The sequence below is a fragment of the Sylvia atricapilla genome, chromosome Z (assembly GCF_009819655.1).
Source record: "Sylvia atricapilla isolate bSylAtr1 chromosome Z, bSylAtr1.pri, whole genome shotgun sequence".
NCBI lineage: Eukaryota > Metazoa > Chordata > Aves > Passeriformes > Sylviidae > Sylvia > Sylvia atricapilla.
In genome coordinates, this window is record NC_089174.1 from 51,189,576 (window position 1) to 51,216,760 (window position 27,185).

Here is a 27,185-nt window from a genome sequence, read left to right on the forward strand (position 1 = left end):
CTATTGTTAACAACAACAAAACTACAACTCTATCTGCTATTAAACAATAGAATTGACCTTGTATTATATGGAAGAAGAAGTATTATTTTCATATTAAGGACTGGAGTAGGTGTGAGGTTAGGGAGCTCTTATATATTGCCTCTTATTAGAGCAAAAGACCATGTTCTAGCTTAAAAAAATGGGGTTTCAAGGCATCTTTACACCTGTTCCACCTAGGGCCTTTCCAGCGAAGGCCTGTGACTGTAATATAGGCAAATAGACCTCTTTCCTTCAACAGAGACCCCAATGGCCCCAATGTACTACACAGTCTGTCTGTGCCCACCAACGTCCTTACTTTGCAGTGGTTCACAGAAGAGAGGATATGGTTTCATTGTCAGCAAAAGAGAATTCAGCTTTTAGATCCCATACTACTCTAGACTCTCTCCTACTCCAGATTTTCACAATTGAAGAGTTTCACTTGATTAACTCTGAATCTCATATAGACCATTAATAGCTGAGCTATACTTTTGTTCTGATGTCCTCAGCACTGATCTCATTCTCGGGAGCCTTTGTAAAATGTGTTGCCAAAGCCTTGTTCACATTCTGTGCTGACTTTTACTAGATCTAGTGTTTGCTGCGTTGCTCTGCCTAACGCAGTGGGACAGCACCTGCTGCCTTATTTTCAGCCAGGGAAAAATGAATGAACTGGTAGTAAAGTCATTTTGTTAGAGGTCTAATTGGCATCAGTAACTTGAAAACTGTAGGTGATCAGCATAAACATTTGGAATAAATTATTTCCATTAGATATTTTTCCAATGTGAATAAAATTTTCTGAAATTAACAGAAACCCTGTGGCTTCCAAAACCTTTATTAGGTAACCAAACATGCTATTTTACACAGTGCATTTTAAAAAGAAAATTACTCTGACATTGTACAAAAATGAAGCAAACCAATTGAATACTGGCAGGAATGTCTTTGTGTGAATTCAAGCTATTATGCTTGTGGGATCAACCCAGATACTGCAGACACAGGATTAACCCAGATTTCATTTTCAAAGCTTTCTTCACAGCAGATTTTAATGAACACTTATATGAAATTCTTACACTCTATATGGACATCAACAGCCTCACAGCATTTTGAGTAAATACAGCCTCCCTAGGAAAGTCTGGTCTTTTAACCTGGATGTATGCCTTGCACAGAATTAGATTAAATCCACATAATTCAGGAAATGCATCATGTTCTACTTAGCACTCTTAGGGAAAATAGATACAGTTATTTTGGTCTGGTGTGTCAGACTGGGGAACCATATCAGACTGAGAGACTATATTCCTATTGGACTTGGAGCCCCTGACTTGGAGAGGCTCAGAACAAGCAGGATGAGCTGAGGGAGAGCACTACGGTGGTGACAGGGGGATACATCACTTTGCAAATGAGCAAATCAAACTGGCAGGAAAAACTAAAATGTTGGTCAGCACTTCACTAAGCAACCAGAACACTGAATGATGTATGAAACAAAAACGCCATTTTCTTCATCTGCCTCCAAAGAGAAACTAGCCAGTGCTTCTATTTCCATTTTAAAATACTTTTATTTTAATTTAAAATAAAATATTTTTAATTTTAGGAAGGTTCTATCTGCACTGAGGATGAATTTTGCAATCCCAGTTAGGCCTGTACTATCAACTCATTCAAGATTCAAGTCTCCCTGCAGTCAGTTGCTTGGTGGTACAGGCAGCTCACAGAGCAGCAGTCACCATGACCACTCCTGTAAAGCACTCTTCCTCTGGTGACAAGTGAAGACAGTTGATGAATAGGTAGGGAAGGTCTTATCATACCCTGATGCTCATCCTCGCACAAAACATTACAGATCTTGAGTCTGGCTGTGATTTTAGCTGAGAAAGCTGCCATTTTAAATGTCTCTGCCATTAAATTTCTGTGCCCTGATCTCCCATTACCTTCCTGTATGATTACTGCTCTTGCTCCAGCCTGTGGGTTAAAATATAAAGGGACACAGCTATTTTTCATGTGTGTCTCTGAAAAATCCATGCAGCAAAACTGAACCTCCTCTAGTGGCAATCAACATAGCAGGGCTGAAGTCAAGGTGAGTCTACATCAGCTGGGGGGGATGATCCCACTGCACCACCTTGAGGGGTTTTACTTTTTCTATGGATGGTGATAAAATACATTTTAGCAATAGCTATATCAAAGTAGAACAGATGAAGCAGAAAATTGACAGAACTGTCTATTCAAAAGGTTCTGCTTAAAGAATTTCACAAAGAATCATAATGCAGTTAGCTTGGAAACAGTTAACATGCTAAAAGGAGTCATCAGCTTGGTAGCAAAAAGGGAAAAAAAAAACAAGCATCATGAAGGTACTGGAACAGTACCTTACTGCTCTGCTGCAACACATTATAGTTATCACAAGAAATTCTCCCCTGCCTGTGCTCAATGGAAGGCTGAACAAAACGGCAATTCTTGTTGCCCCATAGAATTGCAATCACATCTTTGACTGTGTTTGGAAACACCAATGTTTGACAGCCCCAGACTGATAGCAAACTTGATTGGGGTATTTGTGTAGGCTGATATCAATTACTTGGGCTTAACTGCATTGTGTTTACCAGAAAAGGAGGAATAATTTGCAGAACATGACTACAGGGTCTTGGAATGGCAGGAGAAAAATCCCGCCTGTAGCATTACTTGCAGTGTGGTCTATAAGTGCATATGTGGGCAGAGACACTCTGCACATCATCTCCCAATGCAGGTGCGCTGTTCAAACACATACACTTTCTCCACATGCAACCTAAATATCTTAATTATAAAAACACAGCTCAGCTCACTTGCTCTGAAGATAAACCATCCAGTTCTAATCATCTTTCTCAGATATTTTAATCACTGAAATTCCTAAGGCTCTCCTACTGAACTAATAGAACAAGATCTGATGACCCAGAAATGCTCACCGGTTACAAAAAGATCACATGTATGTTTTTGTTTTTATCTTTGCTATGCACAAATATGCTACTGACAGGAGGGATAAGCAATAGAAACAGCAAGGATGGCTTTTAAATGATGCTATCTGCAGCTGTCATGGAGACCAACAGGGACTGGGATTGCTTGGCACCCTGTTAAATATCAAGGCGCCTCTCCATGTAGAGACACACATATGCATCAACACCTTTCCTGCACGTACATATATGCCTATTTTATTCTTCCATGCATGCCTAATAACTTCATCCTACAATGAAATCTTCACACACAGACACAGATGCATATTAACTAACACTCCCCTTCTGCAACACACACACACAAAACCTAATGACAGGCACCAGAGAAATGCAATGCAGCTCTGCAGGCAGAAAGTACTGTCTGAAGCCATGCAGTGTACACCTAAGCCACAGCAATTAGTGTCTTATCATTATGTATAATAAATAACAGCATTTAATCATAACAGCACTGCTGTGCTGCCTGAACACACGCCCTCCCGACTCCATGCTCCTAAACCATTTAAACAACATGGTCCTATGCATGAAACACACAGAATTAAAAGCAGGAAGGACATGATCATGACAAGAAATAGGCTCCGGCAGTGAAAGCTTCTTCATGTCCGAGTGGGCTTTTACCAGCTTTCAGATGTGTGATCTGCATGTCTAATAATGAACAGATTTAGTCAATCCATTATTTCTGGCATGAATCCCTTACCTTGAAATGCTGCAGCTGAAGTATCTGGTCCTCAAGCTGTTGTCTCTTGCCTTCTATTTCTGTCTGCCTTTTCCTTTTCTCCTTGGAAAAATAATTTTGAGAGAAAGAGAGAGAGAGAGGCGGAGTGGGGGGGGGGGTGGGGGTGGGGGGGGGGGGGAGAGAGAGAGAGATCTCGTCAGAGAAACAGAGGCTTTAAGAGTAGCAGATTCGTAACAGCATGTAAGCAGTCAAACACATCTGTACAGATACCACCAGCCCCATTTCACCTGCTCCTTTGCCTGCTGGTATGCACACAACAGCGTTATGGGAAGATACTAGCCCCAGACTGGCTAGTTATTGGCCAGTAGGAGAAATACTCCTCGCTTGCTCCCAGCAGCCGGAGCAGCAACAGAGTGCACAGTCCTAGAGGAGGGGAGAAAACAGGCATAACGGCTGAGAGAAAAGTTAAAGGGACAAAGATGTGATTTTGCATTTGAGATGCTGGGTCCAAAACCATGGATAGTGGTGCAATTGTGTGATAGCACGGTATCACAAAAGCAGGGGGTGGCATCATGGAGGAAGAGAGCAGTCTGCAGACCTAATTTTTTCATTTTTTCCCAGCAGGGTTGGTGGTAAGGCTTTCCCTGAGTTCAGTGGGGGAAAGATATTTCAGCTAGATTGCACAGGATTTACATACAAAGTAAATGGGATTGGTAAGCTCCAGCTCACTATGTCTAACATTCAAGTCACCAGCACATGCCCTTAGGTCCCTGACGCAGGAGTGATCAAGTGGTGCCAAGGACAGCACAGTCCTTTCCACAGCTGAGTTGTCACAACCTTGTTCATCACCACTCGCCTGTGCCCAGGCTGCTTCCCTCAGCAGGCAGCAGACTCTCTCAGGTGTTTCAAGATGAGAATGTCCTGCTTTTCCTGCTGCAAATATTTTCCTCTTAAGAAAATAAGCTGTCAGCCTTCTGCACCTTCTGTGGAGCCTTTCTCCTCATCCATTCATCTCCATCCTGGACCAGGTTCCCTCTCCTGAAGGTCTTTTCTCATTTAGATTTTATAGCCAAGATAGAAACACTGAGTAATAAATGAAGGCAGTGAACCTCTGTTTTTACTGGAACAGTGGTTTTTATTTCTCATCTGCAAAACAATTTCTTTTGTTATTTAAATATTTCAGTAGCTGTAAGGTTGGGTTTGAAGACATTTGAGGATTCCTTAAATCCACAGAATAGTTCTTCTTACTTATTTTTAGGCGCCCTACTGATGGTCTGGAAATTCTCTCCTTTCCAGGGATTTCAAACCTTCATGCCTCATCCTCAAGGAGGACATTATAAGATTCTGCCTATGCAGAAATTAATCTTTCTTATGTTGGACATCAAAAAAGGCATTTTGGAGGGAAAACATTACATTTAAAGGAAGATGAGGAAACTTAAAAAAATTATTAGTAATGCCAAGCTACAAAAACAAAGCAAAACATGGAGGTAGAAAACTGCCTGGACCACTTCTGCTGAAGAGTTAGATGTCAGAATGGTGATGGAAAAGCTGGAGCAATGAACCTAGAAGAAGAAAAGTAGCCAAATATTGCATATTCCAAGCAGTTCTGTAATGTTTCGCAATTCTTACATGCAATTATTTATGTATATCTAGATTTACACACACAGTCCTTATTGTCTGAAACATGTAAGACTACTGCTGAACAAATACATCCTCATAGAATAGAATCCTAGAATCATGGAATGGTCTAGGTTGGAAGGGACCTTAAAGGCCATCTCATTCCAACCAACCTGCCAAGGTTACCTTTCCCCAAACCAGGTTGCTCGGAGCCCCATCCAGCCTGACCTTGAACACTTCCAGAGCATCCAAAACTTTCAGGCAACCTGTTCTAGTACCCCACCACCCTCACAGTAAAGAATTTCCTCCTAGTATCTAATCTAAAGCTAATTTCTTTCAGTTTGAAGCCATTCCCCCTTGTCCTGTCTCTAAAAGTTCTCATCAAAAGTCCTTCTCCATCTTTCTTGTAGAGTCCCTTCAGGTACTGGTTACTCCTCTTTTTTCAGGCTGAGCACCAATTCTTTCAGCCTTTTCTCCTAGGAGTGAAGATCTCCTATGCATCTCCTCTTGCTCCAACAGGTCTGCTGAAGTTGTTTCAGCATAGGGAAATCAGCATTTTCAGGAACTAACATGTCACGAACAGTGCCCATCTTGACATCTCACTGGTCTCTGCACACAGAAGATAGTTTGCATTTATGCACATAAATACATACAGAATTTGTGTGGATCTTTAAAAATCCTTCTGATATAGAGCTGTGATCCGTGGATCATCACTCCTATCCTCCAGTCTGCATTAGCCCTTCACATTTTTGAAATGAATAGGGTATTAGATGGCTCAGGGGTTAAAATCCCAGTATTATTCAGGGACATCTCTTGCCTTTTTTTCATTGTGTGACACTAATAGTGTACACAGAGTCTGAAAACCAGAATTTGTTTGGTTTTTTTTTCCTCAAATAGCTGGTCAGCCATGGACCAGAATAAAGTAGTTCTAAAAACTGTTCCAGTTAATTGCCTAATATTCTTGAAATAAGGATAATTCTGCCCTTTTGTGTCAAGCTGGCCAGATAAAAAAATATTGGATTTCATATATGTAGGCATTAACACCTCACGTTTGACACTCTATGGGCCAGCATAAGGTACATACATCTTCACTGTTAAGTGATCTAGACTGATAAACGCATCTATATATACACACATATGTTTATATATAAATGTGTATTCACACACACACACACACACATATATGTATGTATTCTACCATCCACAAAAATCTTGTCATTAAAACAAGGATGGAAATGACTACAATACATCCTTTGGCTGGTTGTGTGTGCTGTATAATGGATGTGACAAGAAAGCCTTTTAAAAGATAGATGAAAACTCCTATTCTTTTTGAGAAAAGGAAAGCACTTCGAGTATTTTCCCTGTAGGCAGCAACACAGCAGGCACTAAAATACTTGAACTACTTACTAACTAGTGGAATTCTGTGGAGATAAATTGGAATATTGCTCACATTTCCATTTCACTGCATTCAGATAGCCTGAGTGGGTATGCCTTTACCCTCTGATTTTGAGTTATGGCTGAGTTATGGCTGAGGAGTGTGATAACAAAAGTACTTTTTTTCTTTCCTTTTTTTTCTCTAAAGATTGTGCAAATCAGCTATCAGGACATTCCACCTTCAGGTCACTATATCACATTCCATTTAGGTTTATCCCAGTCACTGAAGTCTGGGACTATATGTGTACCTGGTTTATGCAAGCAGGTTCTGGAAAAGTAGCAGACTAGACTGGATGACAAAAATCCTACGACAACCGTTATGTAAAGGATTTTAGACATCATGCCATCCTCCACTTAAACAGTCTTTTGATTCAGTACTTTACAGAAAATATGGGATTTGAAGCACATTCATAACTTCAGCATTTGCTAAGGCACTTTTCTATGAGTAAGCCAATAAATATTCCTCATTACTTTGTTCATCTACTTAGAGACAACTTTTTCCCAAGTATTACTGTTAAATTACAAATTTCTAAGGATTCTGCCACCAAGAAAATAAAGTGCTTGCTTTAAACAAAAAAGTTTACTCCAGAAACTGGATTGAAGAGAGGTGGAAAAGACTGGAACTAGTTTTATTGTGATTGTGGCATGTTTAAAGGAAAAACTTCTGTGTCTTTCTGAAGTGTATTTTTCTGTGCTGCTTTTGTAAGATTACTCATACTCATCATAGATGGTTACCCTTCCAAAATGGTGAAGGAGTACCATTTGGGAGGTAGTCTCAGGACACTCTGAGTATTTGAGATATCGATGAGCAAAACAAGATTTAACCTTTGTATCTCTCCCTTCACCAAATTACAAGGATAATGGGAAAGTTAAATACCTTTTTTTCCCACTCAGATCTACAGGATAGGAAAAGAACATAGGTCAAACAGCAAGGTGACTCATGCTGTGGAAAAATGAGATTTGTATTCAGGCATTCACACGTGGATCTGCAACATGTAAGCCATAAATTTATTTCCAAGAAACTAGATTTTGGAAAGGATGAAATTCTTAGCACTCAAGTTGGCCAGTATAATCTTCCTCTTGTTACAAACAAAATATATCAGATACTCAGGAGAATCCTTTCACATGGAAGAACAAGAGTCACCGGGAGGATCAAATAGAGATCTGTAAAATCATAGAAATAGCCAGCGGGCATCTGCTGCTCACCCTGTCTTCCACACTAAGGAAAAAAAGGGCCATCAAGTGAAACTGGATGGGGCAGATTTGAAGCAAATGCAATGATCTGCTGTGGAAATCCGTGCCTGAGGATGCTGTGGGTTCTAGAATCTCATGGATGTCCCAGGGAAGCCTGAGGGCAGTCAAAGAGAAGGAATACTGCGAGGATGGTTACTACAGAGACTGAAATACATCTGGTTCAGGAAGCCCATGAGCCACATATAATTTTAAGGCCCTCTGGTAAGTTTCTGTATGCTTTTGTCTTTCATTGTTTATCTTAACAACTACTGATATTTTTGTCTGAATAGTGTGTTATGTTGATCAAAATAACCTACAGTTTAGTATCACATTTGTCGAACTGTTCCAGTCAAAACAACTCAAACAACCACAAACTACTGATACCAATTACAAATTACTCAAACTCAAAGCAAGTATAAGATCTCGAAGAAAACAAGTTATACCAAAAGTAATTCCTATGATACTGCAGTCACAGAACACTTCATTTTTCCATTACAAAATCATTTTTGTTCTTGTTTAGAAGTCTGGCTGCAGAGTGTGGGAAGTGATTACTCTGCCCACCAGCCATAACTGTCTGTGGAGAAACAAGCACCTCTACCAATCCTTGGGGCAGTAAAGAGCAGGTAAAGCCTTTCTATCTATTTGTACTGGCAGAAGCATCTGACATCTTTGCTTTAAAGCCAGCTCAGATCTGTGGAGAAAACACACCATGAAGCAGTACAGAAGCTGAGCACTATTTGATTGACCTCACAGTGAAAACACGTGCCTAAAACTGATGTCAGGCTAAGGCTTATGGTACAAGTATCCAAAAGAACATGCTGGGATAAAAGAAAACTCAACCCAACTCAAAAATTCATCCCCAACTCAACAGAATAGCCAACAGGAGTCATATGAACCTTGAGGAGGATGGTGGCACATCACTGGAGGCGCTACCATGAGTAGTTTCAGAGGTGCCCCATTAAAATCATCCTACATACAAAGCAAGTGTCCAGCTTGACACAGAGGTTGTGACAATACAAATGTTGTGACAATGTTTGCCTGTTATGATAATGCAAAATAAATGCACCTAAAAACGGCACAAGTAGTGGAAAAGCATAGTCTGCTGCAAAGCAAGGAAAACAGTTACAAAAAATTGTTGTCAAAGAATTGCATTAATTTCTTCAGCAAGTGATTATTTTCTCAAATCTGCCCAGCTGGCAGATATTATTCCCCCTGTATTTAAAACTCACATAGTTTTAGGGCAGGAAATGAGGGAAAACAAAATGATCAAACAAAAGAGTTCCTGATCTCTCATTTTTCTGTTGCCAGTTTGGAGATACCCAGAATTTCAGGGGATTGTAAAAAATGTCAACCTGCAGTTCCGATAATCCCAAGAAACCACTCCTCAGGGAAACTGAAATGTTCACCAGGGTGGTGGTTTAAATGACCATTTTCATTGTGGTGACTACATGTCTCTCGCAAGTGAAGTCAAATCTGTATTATTTGTTTCCTCTTTTGCTGTTCAGCAGCAATGGTTCATAGGAAAGAAACTATTAAGAGAGACAGGAGGCTACTTTTCTCTCTTTTTTTCCTTTTTCTCCTCTCTTCCCTCCCTCTCTTCCTCCACCCCTTCCTCATTCGTGTCAGGTCACCTCTTTATTTTCCTCTTGTGCCTAAAAACGAGAAACTCTCCTGAGGCAAACCATCCCTACCAGTTGAAATGATACAGCTCAGTATTGGCAACACTTTGCAGGCTCCAATTCTGAATGTTATCTGCTGTTGTGAGCAGCAGGCAGTACACATCACAGCACCAGAAGAGGCAGGATGCACAACTGAAGCAGAGACACTGTTACACACCTCAAAGGATGGTGGCAAAAGGCCTCCTCCTTTTGGATTGTCATTGTCCACTTTCATTACTTGCTGTCAATTGTCCTGCATGACTATGCTTGGTGAAAATCCTGTTGGTATGGGTGGCCATGCAGACTCTGTTATTGCAAGCTGGGAGCTTGTCTGGTCTCCTGTTTTGAGCACTAGGCGAAATATATGTTGTTTCTGATTATGGAATGACCCTTCCTGCAGCTCCTCTCCTACCATGCTCCAAGCAGAATAAAGCTCATGCTTGTCTTGAGATCCATATTTTCTCTGCTATTACACCATCAACAAGACATAAATGTAAGCTACTGGCTTTTCTCCCTTGGGCATTTTCCTGCAAGACCCTCTCTGCCCCAATTGCCTGAAATCCCATAGCCACTTCACTAAGCTTTTTTTCACTTGAAACACAAGGCAGTGACAACTTCCCTGCTCATGAATATTGGAATACAGCTTTTGAAGTTAAGACAACTGCACTCTGTTTCTCTGTAGCATCTAAGAGACTGACACTTTTCTTCACTCGCGAATCTTCTGTGAAAAGGCTCATTTCCAAAAACAAAGAATCATTATTTCAACTGTCCTAGGTGCCTACGACCCGGGCAGCCCACCTAATTGGACCTCCTCCATGCCCAATTGAAGTAAATTGTGTCTTGGAAAGTTCTAGATGGGATGCAGTGATAGCAAGAGTACAGCCTGCTGCTGCAATGATTTCCATTATCTTCCATATATCCACATACTTCATGATAAAGCTATTTCCATTTTCATAACTCCAAGGAAGAATCAGATGGATTATCAAGAAACAAACAATTGGAGCTTCTGATTGCACAGGTGCAGCAGATAAATGCCTGAGGAGAGCAAGCAAAACCCACCCAAAAGGTAAGGGCTAGGTTTAGCTCCCCTCCTCATGTCTGTTCTTTCCTGTGTTGTATACACAGCAGGAAAGCTGACATTGGAAACAAGGTGAACAATTCAAGGTCAGATATGCCCTCCATGTCTTCTCTTATGAAACTAGTATAAAATGGAGATTACTGTCCAAGGATTGACTCCCATTACCCAGACAGCTTGCCATAGCATGCAAGAAATGACTTGGCATGTTTGTTTTGGAAACAGAATAAACCTAATTTGCAGAGTCAGAACCGAGTAAGGGAATAACTAGAAGAGCCTGGAAGTTATAGAAATGCTTTGTTTTTCATGTATTAAACAGGCTCTTGCTAAAGGTAAGGCAAAAATACTTGCAATGAGGTGATTCTCAAGGTAAAGAAATAACATGTCAGGCAGAAATACTCTGGCTTTCACTGCAACTTTGGATATCTTTTCCCTAGTACTTATGATGCCTTGGGAAGGCTGACCTGAAACAGAGACTGGACAGAGCTAGAGAATAAAGTAGACATTTACTGAAAGGCCTTTAGGGTACACCTTGGGCAGGATAAGAGCCTCACCAGGACTACACCCAAAGTAGACAGAAAATGGCCATGAAAAAAATAGACAGCTGGTCACGAGGTCTCATACTTTTATAAATTTTGATCTATTTGCATATTGACACCTAATTTTCCAGCCTCAGGTTGTGAGGTCTCATCTTTCTTGTTTCTCTCTTCAGTCCACCATTGTTTATGTTTTGGGCCTGAAAGTTGTATTCGTTCTCCTTGGTCTTCAGCAGGAAAAGGATTTGTTTTGTCTACCTACTCTGCAAAGAGAGTTTACTGACACTTAATATGAGTCTCAGAACTAACCCCCTAGGCAGCACAGGATCTGAAAAACATGAAAGCTAAAACTTAAGGCATCAGTTAGGGTCAGATAAGTTTCTTGCTTATGCACAAGGCAACAGTGGTTTGAGAGAAGTTATGAGATACATGTCCCAGTAACTAACATAAATGCTCTCCCAGTAAAGTCTCGGGTTTGGCTTTCTGTGCCCGATATTAAGGTGGTTAAGAGTTTTTGTCTCTGAAAGCCTTGAGCCAGGTTGCAAGAAAGAAGTGGAGTCTTCAAGGTCTTGTTTTCTCAATTTCCTGTATTGTTTATTATTTCATATCTCACAATGTTCTCCATGTCCAGCCGAGACCTGAACAGCAGCTGAGACACGAGACAACTCCCCCTGCAGTGGGACGTGGCAGCCTCTTTATACAGAAAATAACATATTGCTTGTTTACAGTTATGTGCCAATACCTATCACCTATAATAAAAAGGTCAACTCTACTCTGACCCAATCTCCTTAAACTACTTTGTGCCACCGTCACCAGAAGATGGAGGCCAAGGGAAAGAAGGGAAAACCAAGGGCACCACCCTAAATCCTCCGTCTTGTACCCCAAGTACATACATTCTAAAAACTCAAAACTACATAATTTTTCATCCTACACTAAACTAAACTACTGTTTTCACATCTTTGTGGTTTGTAATTCTTCTCTCAATGTTGGAAGCCGTTCCCATGGACTGAAGGCAAAGGCAGTGTCCTCCTGGGCTCTGTGCTAGGGTCTATTACCCCCCGGTACATCTCCAAGACCCCTCTGCTGAGGTCTGTGGCCTTCCAGGGTGCCCTGGACTCCAACAGTAAAGGAACAAATGGTTTGGTCTGCCGCCCCCTTACTGATGATTTTTGTCACCTGCATGCAGAAATAACAGTTCTTGCCAAATTCACTCAGTCCATTTAATCTAAGAGGTAGGCTGCTCCTGCACTATGTCAAAGGATGGAGTCATCTGTGTTGACTTGATAAAGCAAATATAACAGCTCTGCTTTCACATGTGCATTGCCCTCAACACAGTGTTGAAGCAGAAGACCTGAAATAAGCAACAGGTCTGTTTGGGATATCAGATAATGAGTTTGCTCACATGAAGCACTGTAATATTGACTGTTGCACAGGGCTTCTGAATTACGAACACTTCCTGACTGCCATAAACCCACTGTTAATGTCATAGCTGAGATTATCCAAGTCAGAAGGGTTCAGGAGGAGAAGGGATCATCTTTGGTGAAGACAGCAACTCCCACAATCTCTAAAGGGCTGCAGCAAAAATTTCAGCTCCCCTGTGTGCTTGTAATTATAGCTCTCTGGTCACTGAAGGCAACCACTACGATGCACACAGACAATGACTGCTTAATTAAAATCACTATGCATCTCAAACAACAAATAAAAGGATGGCACTGCTCCCAGAACAACAGCCTTACCGAGAACTGATGAACACGGGAAGGAATTTTCTTTCTAAAAATTCCCTCATTAGCAATTTTGAAAGGGGACATAATGGAAAAATGTCTCATTGAGACAGTGAAGTAGAATTATTTTAGGAGAAAACATGGTTCCTCTGGCATCCCATGGGGAAATCCCCACTTTGATAAAGCAGAAATACCCATTTTCCTCCCGCTCAGATTTTATATGAAAATCTTTCTTTTACTGAATGCTACTGAGTCAGTGGAAGCAGCTTCAGGCCTAATGCAATCCAAGGGCGTTTTTGACTGGGCCACCACCATAATGAGTCCTTGAAGTACCAAAAGTTTTAGTCAACTTTCCTCTTTCCTCCCATTTCTGAAGTGAACATGGGCTGACATCCACAGATGCTGCTTCCCTGAAGTTCCTGATAGAAAAAAAGTCTCACTTTCCTATGCAGTTATGATTTGATTATGGGTGTCAGGCTCTTTAATGGCTGCTGAGAAGGGACAGTGTCATTGGGGTCTGAGGATCTTTTCTGTGAGATGCAACAAGGAAGCAAACAGTTACCATGTAAATATCAGAGTCCCATCCTCTATTAATTCCACATCAGCATGTCTTCTAGAACTTCAAAATTTTTACACTAACCCTGAAAAGGGCTAAGAGCTTAGGGTCATCTGAGTACAGAAGTGAACTTCTCTGCAACCAATTACTTCTGGAAAGCACTCAAAAACCTGTATAGAGCCTGTTAGTATAAATTACGAAATTATTTACCCATTATTCTGTATAATCCTTAATAGCAGTTATAAAAAGACAAGAAACTACATTTCATTACCTGGTGCCTATTATAGCTGACCTCCAAGATGACATGTATAACTTGCTAGCACTGACCTTCTTCCACTACAGCCTGAGATGCATGAAAAATTCTGTCTTCATCTAGCAAACTGCCTTTCTTCTTAAAAATAAGGTGAATTTTCTAGATTATGTCACACAGAAGAAATTCCAAAACTTGTATTTTCTCTAGACAACCAGCAAAATTCTCAAAGAAGCTACTTTATAATCAAGCAATTTTTTTCTCCGTATTTTTCTTAAAAATATATTTTGGTTAAGGAATGTTAAGCAGACTTTACATTATCATTCACAAAAGTATACAATAAGAAGTTTCTTTAGCCTGAGTAGACTATTTGTAGAAAATCAGTTCATTAACTTTCCCTACTCTCATGTTCCTACCTGGCTTTGGTTTAAATCCATGTTGTTCAATGTCTACCCTTTCACTGTCTGCTGCTGAAAAGAAGAAAGCCAGGATTTGGTCTGTGGGCATAATTTAATCACATTTCCACAGCTGCAAATAAAAGTCTCTTGTTTACCCTCATACACTCCTTAAATACCTCTTTATACTGCCAATGAGGCGGATGTAAAGCCTCATTGCAAGGGTGGAAACACCTCTGATCACAGTTGAGGGTGCAGAGAAACACCTACACAAGGCTTATCCAGTAATACAAAATAAATCACAAAGATTTTAAGGCATCCAAGCTGAAGCTATGATTGCTTATGCTGGCTTCCCACTAAGCAAACATCTGGTGAGGATCTCCATGAATTATTTTTCACCTGGTGAGAACTTAAAATTACCAAGACTGGGATTTCAGAGAATTTGTTTTCCCTCTTTATACATTTTAATTGTGGCTGTGACAGACAAGTTCACCTCAAGAAACTTAAAACTTCCCCAAGATGTATCATATGAAGTGGGAAGAGGAAATTGGATTTTCTGCAGTGGAAAGGGAACAAACTGGTTTGGCTGGTCAGCACAGAGCAATGGCCAGGATCCACAGAGATAACCAGTGTGAATTCTGATGCTTGAATCATATCCAGCTTTTTGCTTGTTATTTTCAAAGCACTGGTAGAAAAGACCCAAATTAAGGAATTAATACAGAGAGCTGGGCTTTGTGTTTTAATCCTTACATTCTGGCTGGATTAGCAAATTGTTTCAGAGTGCCTCATATCAAAACGCTTTTGCTGAGGCTTCCTCCCTTTGCCTTTGCATGTGGCATCTTGCCTGCTGGCCCCGAGGCTTTCAGCACTGACCTACGTGGCACCCCACTCAATCTCCTCATGTCACAGGGTTATGCTTGCCAGTTGTACGGTGCAGGGATCCTCTGCTGCTGAAAATCACTTCTCATTTGCAAGACAAAATTATTACCTCAAACCCCTTTCTTCAAGCTTTTGCCCAACCTAGGGCATTAGCTAAGTATACTTACATTATCTGATGCTGAGGGATCTGCTAAAATATGTGGCAGTTACTGGTGTCCTAACTAGTCTAAGTCCTAACTTCTACATTCAGGAAGAATGTAATTCTACATTCATGCTCGGTTTTACAGAGAAAGAAAAAAGGGAGAACCTTCCTTATGAGCACAGAGTGATTCAGTTCAAAGTCTGAGACTTGCCACCTTCTATCTGCCAGTACCCTTTATAACTGGTGATGCTAATGAGACAATACATCAGTTCACAAACAACAATTCTGTCTAAGTTTTCCTTTCTTCCTGAAGCAGCTGTAGAGGGTTGGGTTTCCTCTTGCTTTTTGACTAGCTCTGGAGATCTTATACATTTGCTTCACCTTGTGAAGACCCACTGAGGTCTGAGAGGGCAACAGTGCCTCTCTTCTGTTAGAGAGTAAATCCCTGCTGAGTCACATAGACTGGTCAGGCTGCTGGACATGTCATTTCTGCATCCTCTCCAGTTAATCAGGGAAGTCACATTACTCCAACAGAGAACACAGAGAGACCATTGACCATAAATGAAGAACTTGATCATGACTGGGAGAATAGGTCCACATGTTTGGTAAAAAAGCATGCTGTGATCCAAGTATGCTAAAAATCCTACCCAGCCTTGGCCTTGGCATCTTGCCTTTGTAACACATAAAAGAACTGGCTTCATCTCCAGCAGTTTACTTCTGGAAAGTGTTTTTAATCTGACAGGTGTAAGATCACATGCCTCAACACTGAACCTTAGCAGTATGCGGGAGGAATTACTGCTATGTCATTCCTTTAGGTCAGGCATCCCAATGCTTTCTGTGTGAATAGGAACAGCTGAGACATTACACCACTTACTGCATAACAAATTCATCTGCTGGCCTTCTCCCTTCACCATCAATGGCAAAGACCACCCTGATCCTGGCAATACAAAGAGACCCCAAATGCAGCTTTTCATCCCTGTCTGATCACATCAAGTAAGGAGAAACTGGTAAGCACATGAAACCTGTGACATGTGCCTGATAGCTCTCCAGGAATAGATTAGCTGCAGATCCTCAAGACAGCATGCTCATAGCCACAGGCCACCGCCAGGATACAGAGGAGTCTGCAGTGTCAGTCTGCTGCAGTGATGGGGGAGACCCTGGGCAGAGCAACAGAAAAACACTGCTTGAATCTCACCGTCTCAATGCTTGGCTCCAGAACTCAAATCCATGTAGAGATGGTAAATTTTTGCTGTGCCATCAAAGGTTTGACCCCTTCAGAAAATTGTCTGCATTTTTCTGTGATTTGCATCCCTGCTATGAAGTGTATCTGGTAAGACACAGCTCCAAGGTCATCTCAGTAACCCATATGTCCTGCTGTGTGGTTTGTGTAGGTTTGTCTGCCCAGGTGCTCAGAGTTTGTGGAGATATGAAACAGCAAAGCCTGTAGAGTTTAGAGAAATTTCACACTTACCTGACATACACACCTGACAGGTTTATAAGACTGTAAACCATTTGAACAGCTTAATAACAGCAATGAGTGCACCAAAAAGCCCAAAATCAAACCATGCTGGTAACACAAGTAGCATCAGGGATGTGGGTTGATTCTTGCCTCTTCCTGCCTGTCTCCTCCAGTCAGAGTAATGTGGTCTCTTCTATTGAATGCTAACAAGATGTCATGCATGTCCTGTTTAACTACTCCTGTGCAAATCTGTCTTTGTCTGGGTGTTCTGCAGACCTCTGCACAAAGCAGGCCTCACTATTCTATAATACTGGATTTTGAAACCATTCCTTCTCCTTCTTCTATGGAGCATTTCTGTCAGTTTTGCTCTTCTGAAAGAGACTTGAGAACACATCTCTGCAGCAATTCCTTCTATGGAGCTAGAGGATGAAACTGTAGACACATCCCTTCTCAGAAGTCATACTCCTTCCTTCTACCATTACTCCATCTGGATATAGTAGAGCACATAATTTTGCACACTTGAACATCCTGAAGGAAAGTCAGATCCTTCTTCCTTAAGAAAGGTCAGATCCTTCTCTGAGGTTGCCTAGCAAGGCCTAGCATTCTTCCTTAAAGCTTTATTTTTTTAAGATGGGTAGCTTAGTCACCTCCACAGACTCAGACAACATAAAGTCAGTGAATACTCATCATCTGCTGCAATCTTCAACACACTGCTGTGTGTATCCCTGTAGGTGTCCCTGTTGAAGTATCTTATTTAATTCAGGTCTATGTGAAAATAGTGTTTCTCTTCATGCAGCAACTGGATTAAGGTGAAAAATACAACAAGTTGCAATATTTTAAATGGTTTGTAAACTCTGATTTCCTACAGGAGCTTGTAGAAATAAACAAAGGTCTCGATTTCTAAGCTGGCTGCACTGCTGAAACCATGTTAGAAGCCATGACAGCTTGCAGCACAGCAGCAGGTTCCAAGGAGTGTATACCATCACCTTGGCCTATAGAGTTCTTCTGCCTGGAAGACATCCACAAATGAGATCTCTGACCTTTTATATGGAAAGACTTTAAGAAACATGCTCAAAAGGCAAAAGATGCTCAAGTATATTGTCCGAAAGTGATGCAATGGACCACTTAAATTGAAGCACTCGTCTCTCATGCCACAGCATAAGGTTACTTTGTGAGAGTTCAACACAGTATTTGCTCCATTCTTGTGCTACACTATATCAACAACCATTCTCTACAATCTTTCTAGGGTAATAAATCTGGAAGTAAAAAGCTGTCTTGTACTATAAATTATGATTAATGGTTCTGCCCTTGCTGACCAGACTGCTCCATGGTTTCTGAGTTGATGCTGCCTTTGGCTTATCAGAATTAATTCTGCCAGCTTATGAGCAGACAGATGTAACTTCTGGAATGTTACTGGCAAAGGTGGTCAGAGATACTGTAATTGCATTGAAACAGTGATTATAGTGTCTCTTTTTTTTAACCTAAAGGTAAGGAAAAAGGAGAGAGGTAAAGGGATAACAGCTCCCCACCTAGCTGTGAAGGAATTTTCCACAGTAAGGTGAAAACCAAATGTTGTGGTTTGAGAACATACCAAGTGAGAGGATCTAAGTCAGAAATAAAATTTAATGAGAAGAAAAGGAAAATAAAATAAAATAAAATAAAATAAAATAAAATAAAATAAAATAAAATAAAAGCAACAATACAAAAAGAAAAACCACGGACAGAGTCAGAATACAACCTGATCAGGGTGATGGAAGCAGTCCAGACGAGGTGGTCTTCCTGAAACAGAAATCTCGTAGAAAGGTCTGGTAGCTCTGGTCCTCTGGGAATCCAGTGGGTGAGGGACCCTTCTACTGTCCCAAATCCCAGGTTATATCCAGGTGGGAATGCTTGGCTCCTCCCCCTGGGTGGAGCATCTCACAATGGGATGATGAGCCATACAGGAGGTCCTTGATGGCCCATTACAGAGAGATAGCCCCCAGAGGGAGTTATCTATGAGTCATGCACAAGGCATTGATGGGCCATTAACTGAAGATAGTGATAAAATACATCCTAAACTACAACCCAGGACACCGAACTTTGTATTTTTATTTGTTTCAAACCAAGCTAAAATTAGCTTTTAAAGCCTTTCTCCACTTTTTAAAGAAAACCGCTGGCCCTCTATTCAACTACTTACATCTTCCACACAAATCTCTTTTCAGCTTGGTGGTTGTGTTGCCACCTGAAAAACTGGACCACTGCAGAGCCCAAACGGGATATGATTACAGGCTTGGGTATGATGCCACACACGACTGAATCGCTTGTCTTTGCAGGCACCTGCAGAAGAGCATGCAAAACCAACACCCAAGATCCACTAAGAAATTACATACCCAAGACCTTTCCAGGGATGGCAGGAAAGTCTAGGAAGAGTGCTGGGAATTTATTTCCTGGTACAGAAGAGTGGTTGAAAAAATCCCTTTCCTCTGTGCATTAGCACTTACATGATATGTAATCAGGTACCCCTCACAATGAATGAATAATGGGAAGTTTTTCATGGCCTGAATATTAGAGCAGTCATCCTGCACAGACAGTAGCTGCTGAGTTCTATACAAGATCCATTTCCCACAGCTCAAGTGGGACCACAGGAAGGGATCAAATGGTTCATATGAAACAGAGACTTAGAAGCCTCAGTAAAGTCTGATCAGAAAGATATTTTAGTTTTTGCTCACAGTTTGGTGAACCAGGATTTGGCTCCAGAAACCATATACAGTATTAAAATATTCACTTTTTGTAAGATCATTTAACAAGAGAAGCATCTCCATCACTGACCACTCTTCATGATCACTGCTGTTTGTTTGGTGGTCTTCCTTAAACTATCGGTCCATAGCAGAGACAACAGAGCACACTGCATTCTGACTGGTCTGCCACCAGAGACAGGAAACTTTATTTAGACTGCAAGCTCTTTGTGGCAAATATTGATCCTCTGTTCTGTAATTGTACAAAATCTAATAGAAAGAGGTACTAACTCCTGCCTGGGATTGTTATAACAGAAACAGTCTCACGGCCAAATGTCAGCACTGTGTGCAGGAATTCTTTGCAAACTATATGGATTCCCAAATCCTGAGGCTGATCATATCAAAACCTTGAATTTTGTGAATTTCTGTGTCTCAGGTCCTCTGACAGGTATTTTGCACAGATGTAGTCATATTCCTCTAGGAAGGAACAAATGGAACTTAATTCAACTTTGTCTCCTGTCACATTTCACTATGTGAGTACAAGCACAGTGGAAGCTCAACAAAGAGCACATAGTGTTTGTCATTAAGCCCTAACTGTATTCAACATTGCTATAGATGAACACACTAATTCAGGTTGCTTTCTAACTAGTCAGGCAAAAAGTTTCTTGAGGCAGTGGCTCGTAAAAGCAGGGACAAATTATTTTCCCCAAGGGGCTACGGAGGATTTATAATTTATAGAAGTGATTCAAGGTTGGGTGGTGTTTTTTCTGGTGGTTTTTTGTTTGTTTGTTTGTTTTTGTTTTTGTTTTTGTTGTTGTTGTTGTTGTTGTTGTTGGTTTGGTTGGTTTGTTTGTTTTTGGGGTGGGTATTTGTTGTTTGTTTTTTGTGTTTGTTTTTTGTGTTTGTGTTTGTTTGTGTAGGTTTTTTTGGTTTGTGGGGTTTTTTTTCCTGTTGAACTACATGAGTTTGACACAATACCAAGCTCTCAGTATAACTGCTAAAGAAAACTTGGAGATCATTGCTGGGATTTTCAAATGGCTTCACCTATTACCTTTATCATGAACAGAATTACATCACTACATGCACATCTACAGTGTATGCTCTTCCAGTGCATCAGAATAAACTTTACAGACCACATCACTGATCTCGCAAGCATCTGTCTCCCATACCAGTGAAATCATCTGCAATTTCCTTTTGACAATGGTCAGCTTGTTTGCAAAATCACTGCTCTGCACAGCCTCTAGAAATAACAGATTTTTCCCATCAGAACAATAAAATGTTAAAGATGACAAGCTGCAAGACAGGATACATACCACAAATAAAAGAGGGTACAACACTAAGCCCTTATAGCAAGCTGAGTTTTGCTTGACATAGCATGCAGTGCCATTACAATCAGATCACAGCAAGCCAGCTAGTAGTAACACTATGAAAGTTCCTGTCCCTGAAGTATTGGGTGTTTCCTAAGTATCCCTCCAGTCAAGCAAGGATGAATTGACAGAAGTAGTCCAGCCTGTAGACAGATCACAGTGAATTCACTGCCAAGCAGGTTGCTCTGTGAAGTGAAAGATGTGGCCTGAAGTGGAGGCGCTACTGATCAGCACAAGCCACTACCTGTGCCCTCCACAGTCCCCTGAAAATCAAATGTACAAAACTGCCTGTTGTCAAACAGAGACGGGACAAGGGAAACCTGCATCCCCTTTTTGCTAGCAGATAGCCTACAACAGCTTACAAGATCTGAAGGTCAGGATGCCATCCAGAGGGACCTGGATAAGCTCAAGAAGTGGGCCCATGGGAGTGTTATGATAAATGAGACCGTGTTCAAGATGCTGCATCTGGGTCAGGACACTTGAGAGTCCTGTGAGAAGGACTGGGGGGTGCTGGGGGATGAGAGGCTGGACATGATCCAGCCATGAGCACTCACAGCCCAGAAAGCCAAACGTGTCCTGAGATGCATCCAAAGCAGAGTGGCCAGCAGGGGACAGAGGGGATTCTGCTCCACCTTGAACCCTGCTCTGGGGTCCAGCACAGGAAGGACAAGGACCTCTTAGACTGAGTCCAGAGAAGGCCATCAAGGTGTTTAGAGGGATGGAGAACCTCTCCTATATGAAAAGTCTGGGGGAATTGGGATTGTTCAGCCTGGAAAAGAGAAGGTTGCAGGGTGACTTAATTGCAGCCCACCAGTACCTAAAGGGACCCAACAAGAAACAGAGACAAGGACTTTCAACTACAGCATGTACAGACAGGACAGGGGGAAATGGCTTTAAACCAAAAGAGAGTAGCTTTAGATTAGATGTTAGGAAGAAATTCTTTACTGTGAGAGGTTGTCTTGAAGTTCTGGATGTCCCATCCCTGGGAGTGTTCAAGGTCAGGCTGGATGGGGCTCTGAGCAACCTGATCTGGTGAAAAGTGCCCCTGGCATGGTGGTTAGGATGAGATAGCCTTTAAGGTCCCTTCCAACTCCAAGCCATTCTATGACTATGATTCTATGACTCCCATAAGCATGAGTGGGGGTAGGATGTGCTGGTAACAATCACTAATATTACAAGCTCTTTCAAAATTCTAATGTCTGAAGTGGCAAACTGCTGGATTCCACTAGAGGAAAAAGTGTTCCATCTGCAGATGGCCACATTTTCTATGTCTGGGTTTGGTGGGAAGAAGAACATCTAACTTCTTGCCACCCTCCAAACAATCAAAACTCAAATAATCTTCTATGTAGCTTTTGCTAGTGAAAACAAAACCTAAATCATCAGACTCCTGTGATTAGTGTGCTATGTAGGCAAAAAATGCAATTTGTAATTTAGGCTAGTACTGAAGGAAGTGTCTGAAGAGAAAAATAGCTTTGAGTCTACTTTTGCAAGGTGTTCATAGAAAGCATCATAGTATCCAAGAGCTCCTTCTGGAGGTATCTCTACACAAAATCTGTCTTGTGATTCTGTGACTTAAATAAGCCTGCTCACCCTTATGGTGAGAAAAAGCACTCAAAACCACCATTGATGAAGCACTTCTGTGGAAAGAAGGGAGAAAACACTAAATGCCAGAATAAAAGGTACACATCATATAAGGAAGATTTTCAACCAAAGGCTAGGAAACCAGCATTTTTCTACCAGGTGCCTCCAGGCCCCAGATCTGTTCTCTTCTATACTGTAGTAAGCATAAAAAAAAGCAAGACTTTTCCTTGTATATTTCTTTCTGCCAAAGCAATTCTATGCAGCCACAAAGGCTCCCTCACAGGACCTCTTTCTCCAGAACTTGTTAGACATGGTTATCATCGCCTTTACTTATAAAGAAAAGGTACTTATTCATCATAACCCTGCAAAGCACAGAGTAAGTCAGTCCTTTGTCTCTAACAACTATGGAGAAATGTAACAGGCAGCTGAAACACAACAGAATCTCTTTGCCACCCATAGAATATATAGTTTGCTCCCCATAATCTACTCCTTTTCTTCAGGAGCTTCTACTTCAATGGCAGATAGCCAAGGAAGAATCCAGAGGAATTCTTTTTTATAAATTACACCTTTTTTACAAATTACACCAGGCAGGAATTACAGGAAATTTTTCTGGCATAACAAATGGTGGCAACAGCTGGATCCTGTGTCCCCTCCCTGGAGAAGGAGTACATCCCATAGCACAACTGGTCATTTAGTTCTAGATAGTATCTTGCCAGGCTGTCATCATTGAAGGCAAAGAAATAAGAGATTGAGGATTCTCTGCCTTTTTTGCACAAGTTGATCTTGTATTGAGAAGTCACAAACAGTGAGAAGACCTGCTGAGGACCCTGATGTAATCTTTTCATCATACAGAAACATGGCTGAAGGGAAATACCCTGAGGTATCAACACTGCAGAGAATTTGAGCTATGAAGGGGAATGACTGGCTGCATCAGATCCCCTAAAATAGGCAGCTTAAAAGAAATTCTGATTCCCGGTGTCATGATTTCTTTTTTGGTCTGCCTTGAAAGCTGCACGATGTTATACTGTTCCTTGCATTATAAGACTGTATGTTAACAAATATAATACATCCATAAAAACAATGAGCATAATTTCTTCTGAGTCCCTCCCCGTATTATTAATTTTCAGAAACCAGTGTAATCAAATAAATTGGAGTAAATGATGATCCATAGAGTCTGCTTTCTGCTGTTGGTTTATCACTTCTACTATTTTTAGCACTCTTCTGACAAATGGAAATATGTTTTGATAAAGATACCATCTTCTAGGCAGGGATACAAATAGTGAATCAGTCTATTCACATTAATGTCACAAGAACAACCACATCCAAACCAGTATGAGGCTAAGGTCTCTGCAATGCATGTTTTCTGTTTGTCACCAACAATTTAATCTGTTTGTGTGAGACAATCAAGGGATCAGGCTAGACTCTCAGGCCATGCACATCACACTTTAATCCTGTTGCCAGGTTTATGCGTCAAGTATGTACTTTACTGGAAGATGCCTGTTTGCTTTCCTGTAACTAACTGTGGTCAGAGTTGGTTATTCTATAGATCATGTGGCTCACATTCCCCCTGGAAGTGATTTTGTGAGCCGCATTTTTCAGCAGCAACCTCAAATAAAATTTCCATAGGCAAAAAGTCCTGGTGTTGCCCTGCTCATGTTAGTAGTTGTCTATTTTATGTTAAGCTTTTTGTGTTTGAGGGCCTTCAAGTTTTGCAAATGATAAGATGGGGAACATTAAAGCGCTTTCAAGAACAAAAGGTTCAGTATAGACAAAAAAGACTGTTAAGTACATTTGGATTACAAACATCCGCTTTATGGCTCACATCTCAAAATAATATTTTTCCTCAGTCTATTCCTCCTCCTAGTCTTCAGGCAACCTCTTTCCCTAATAAAGCTTACCAACTGAAGAAAAATTACCATAGACAAAGACACATTACCCTTGAAGAGAAGCATGCAGGAACAGCAAATGAAGAACTGATCAAGACATGGCAGATTTCACAGCACCTGTCAATTTTCCCAATGGCTCACACTATAATTCCTTTATTCAAATTAAAATTCCTTTTCAGTATTTATCTCAATAACACAACTCAGGGCAATTGTTCCTGAATAGCCTGAAGTTTACCACTTCCTTTTTTTTCCTTCTCCTTTTACCTGAATAAGATCATGCTTGTATTTTTTCTTGTATGCTTGTTTTGTCCCCAGCAGCATGAACATGTCTAATGAACTTTGCTTCGTTTCCTACTGTCATGTGGATTCATAAACCAATAGGCAGATGTCACAAATGTCCTTTTGCTAAATTGCAGAAGTACTGTAACATCAGCTCTTTTTTCCCTTTTTCATATGAGCAGTATTAATCCTTGATAATCTGCTTTTAATGCTAAGAAGAATGACTAACAGTCTGCAATATAAGATAGCTGTGCTGACTTCTGAGTCAGTAAGAGACTCCTCAACTGAACTAAACATGGCCAAGGACTGCATCTCTTTTTTGCAAATGGGCCTGTACTCACAGTACATAAAATAACAATAAAATATTGTTCTGGGTTGACCTGCCTCCTATCCCATATATCCCATATCCTGGATTACATTGTTGTGTCTGACAGCTGCCCCTCCCTCTCTGGCGGGGCCTGCTGGTTTTATGCTTTTGCTTTTGCTGCTGCTGTCGGCTTTTTCCGCTTCGGCTTTCTAGCTTGGCTGCCTTGCTTCGCTGCTGCTGTTTTGTCTGCTGCTTTCTCTCTCTTTCTCTTTTTTTCCCTCTCCCTCTCTCTCTCTCTCCCCTGCTGCCCCTGCCACTGGCTTTTCGCTGCTTCTGTATGGTTTTTTTTCCTTCCTTCCCTCCCACCCTCCTCCCACCCCTACCCCTCCCCCCCCAGGTTTGAACCGGCTCCGGACCTGACCTGACCTGAGAAGTTCGAGAAGTCCTGGGTCTGCAAGAGAAGCATTGCACCCTCCTCATTCACAGTAACCTTTTCCCACTTTTGGTGTTGGGGAGTGTTTTTTTTTCATTGTCAATAAACCGGTTTTTCCACTTTTCCTCCAAGGTATTTTCCTTCCCAAACCCAGGGCTGGGGGGGGGGGAAGGGCTGGTGGAGGTTTTGGTTTAGGGGACTCCTTTTAGAGTTTCTTCCCTAATTTATTCCAAACCAGGACATATGGACCTCTAAAATGCAAGGCTTTTACTTTTTCTGTCATGTATTTTGATCATATCCCTACTTTGGCTGAAAACACAATACGTTAGTGTTTCCTGAGGAACAGCATTCTTTGTGGGCCACTGGATGGTACTAGTATCCAAAATACTACTGCCAGGACACCATTTGTTTTGCCAAAAACAAGACACTGACTTTTAAATTCGTAACAGTTGAAACAGAAGTCCCCTGGCAGCCTGGAACACTATGTCTATGTCTGCAAAAATTGCACAGGTTGCAGGAGAATTGACGTAAACCACTGCAAAATATGTCACTTTATTATTTGGCACAGTTGCATGGCAGAACTTTGAGCTGCACAAAATCTTTGTGATCATACTGTTATACTTGAAAAGTTATTTAAGAAATTGATTAATTCTTGGACACATGCAACTCCCTGAGCATTGAGTTGGGGGAGCAGGGAATAAATGAAAGTAGCATGTCACTTTCTTCTTTTGATCCATGCACCAGAAATGGTCTGCCTGCTTCTGCTGTATTAATGCTTGGATCAGATACTGGGGAGTATTTTTGTACGCAAAGATGACATTGGAATGTGGTGAAATTATGCTGGACTAAAGTAAGACAAGCACCCTGCTGCTGCTGCCCATGGTCTCAGTGGTGTTGATGGAGGTGCCCACAGCAAACCTTCTCACTTGGATTTGAAGAATGAATACTTTCATTTCAGTATTTTTCCTTAGGAAAGGTGCTTGTTGTCTGACTCAGCTTTGGCCCCAATTTAGAGATAAAATGGGAAACGTGGATTTTCAACTTTATACACTGCAACACCAAAGACACACTGAAGACACTACAACTGGAACACCTCTTTTCAAGGACCAACAAATAGAAATAATTTTAAATATGTGTCTCCAAGGCCGCCATGGCTAAGTGGCAAGCTTGCTTCAATATGTCAACAGATCAGGGCCTCTGCCAAGTGCTTAAATCTCTGTGAGAAATCCATTATTTCCAATGAAACTGGAGCCACAGCAGTGACGTGCCATCCTTTTGTACTCACTCAACAGGAGTCATTCTTAATTTTCCTTCATAGCACAAATAGGGAAAGTTGTCTTAGATTTAATATTATCTGAATAGATGCTAAGCCAAGAAAATGCTACATTTCAAACAGATAACCTGTCTTTCAGCAACTGCTGTTCCTATAAAGGGCCAAACATAGAGGCAGGAATGGTGAAAGGAAAGATGGTAAATAGCTGTTAAAGCAGACAGAAGGGCTCTGTTGCAGAGTGCAAATGAAGCACAGCTGGTTTACAGCTGCACTCTATTCCCCTAGAAGGTAAGGCACTGGGAAAATGCTGTAATGTTTTTGTTACTATCAGGATGCTACAACAGACTGGATGGACTGAATGGCCCTTTTCTCCGATGCCTGTAAAATGATCATAAAAAAATCCTTTCGTTTCCTGGAGCCTTGTGCATCCTGAGACAGACTATCATGCATAAGACAGTAGGCAGACTCTGCTGCTCTGCTTTCAAGGGATTCACAAGCAAAGTCTTAGAGTAACACCCCCAAATCTGATTTTGAGGACAGACCAGAAGGATTTCAGGCAGGGAACTGAAGGCAAAGAGAGTATTAAAGCCTACTACAAAGCAAGCTCGAACTATTGACAAACTACCCTTTAATATTCGAGGGCTTGAGCCCACTCTGCCTGTCATTTTCTTAAGCTCATGGTTCCAAACCTGGCTCTGCAGAATTGTTCGTCTCTTCCTTCCCTTCCCACCGGATGAAT

General features: G+C 41.2%; 1 protein-coding gene across 1 annotated transcript in view; it reads right to left on the minus strand.

Annotated features, from left to right (window-relative positions):
• PALM2AKAP2 (PALM2 and AKAP2 fusion) overlaps positions 1 to 27,185 on the minus strand; it is a 272,229-nt gene that overhangs the window by 210,652 nt on the left and 34,392 nt on the right. The window contains exon 2 of the mRNA XM_066338760.1: positions 3,673 to 3,753. Coding sequence (XP_066194857.1) covers positions 3,673 to 3,753 — 81 coding nt within the window. The remainder of the gene's footprint in view (positions 1 to 3,672; positions 3,754 to 27,185) is intronic.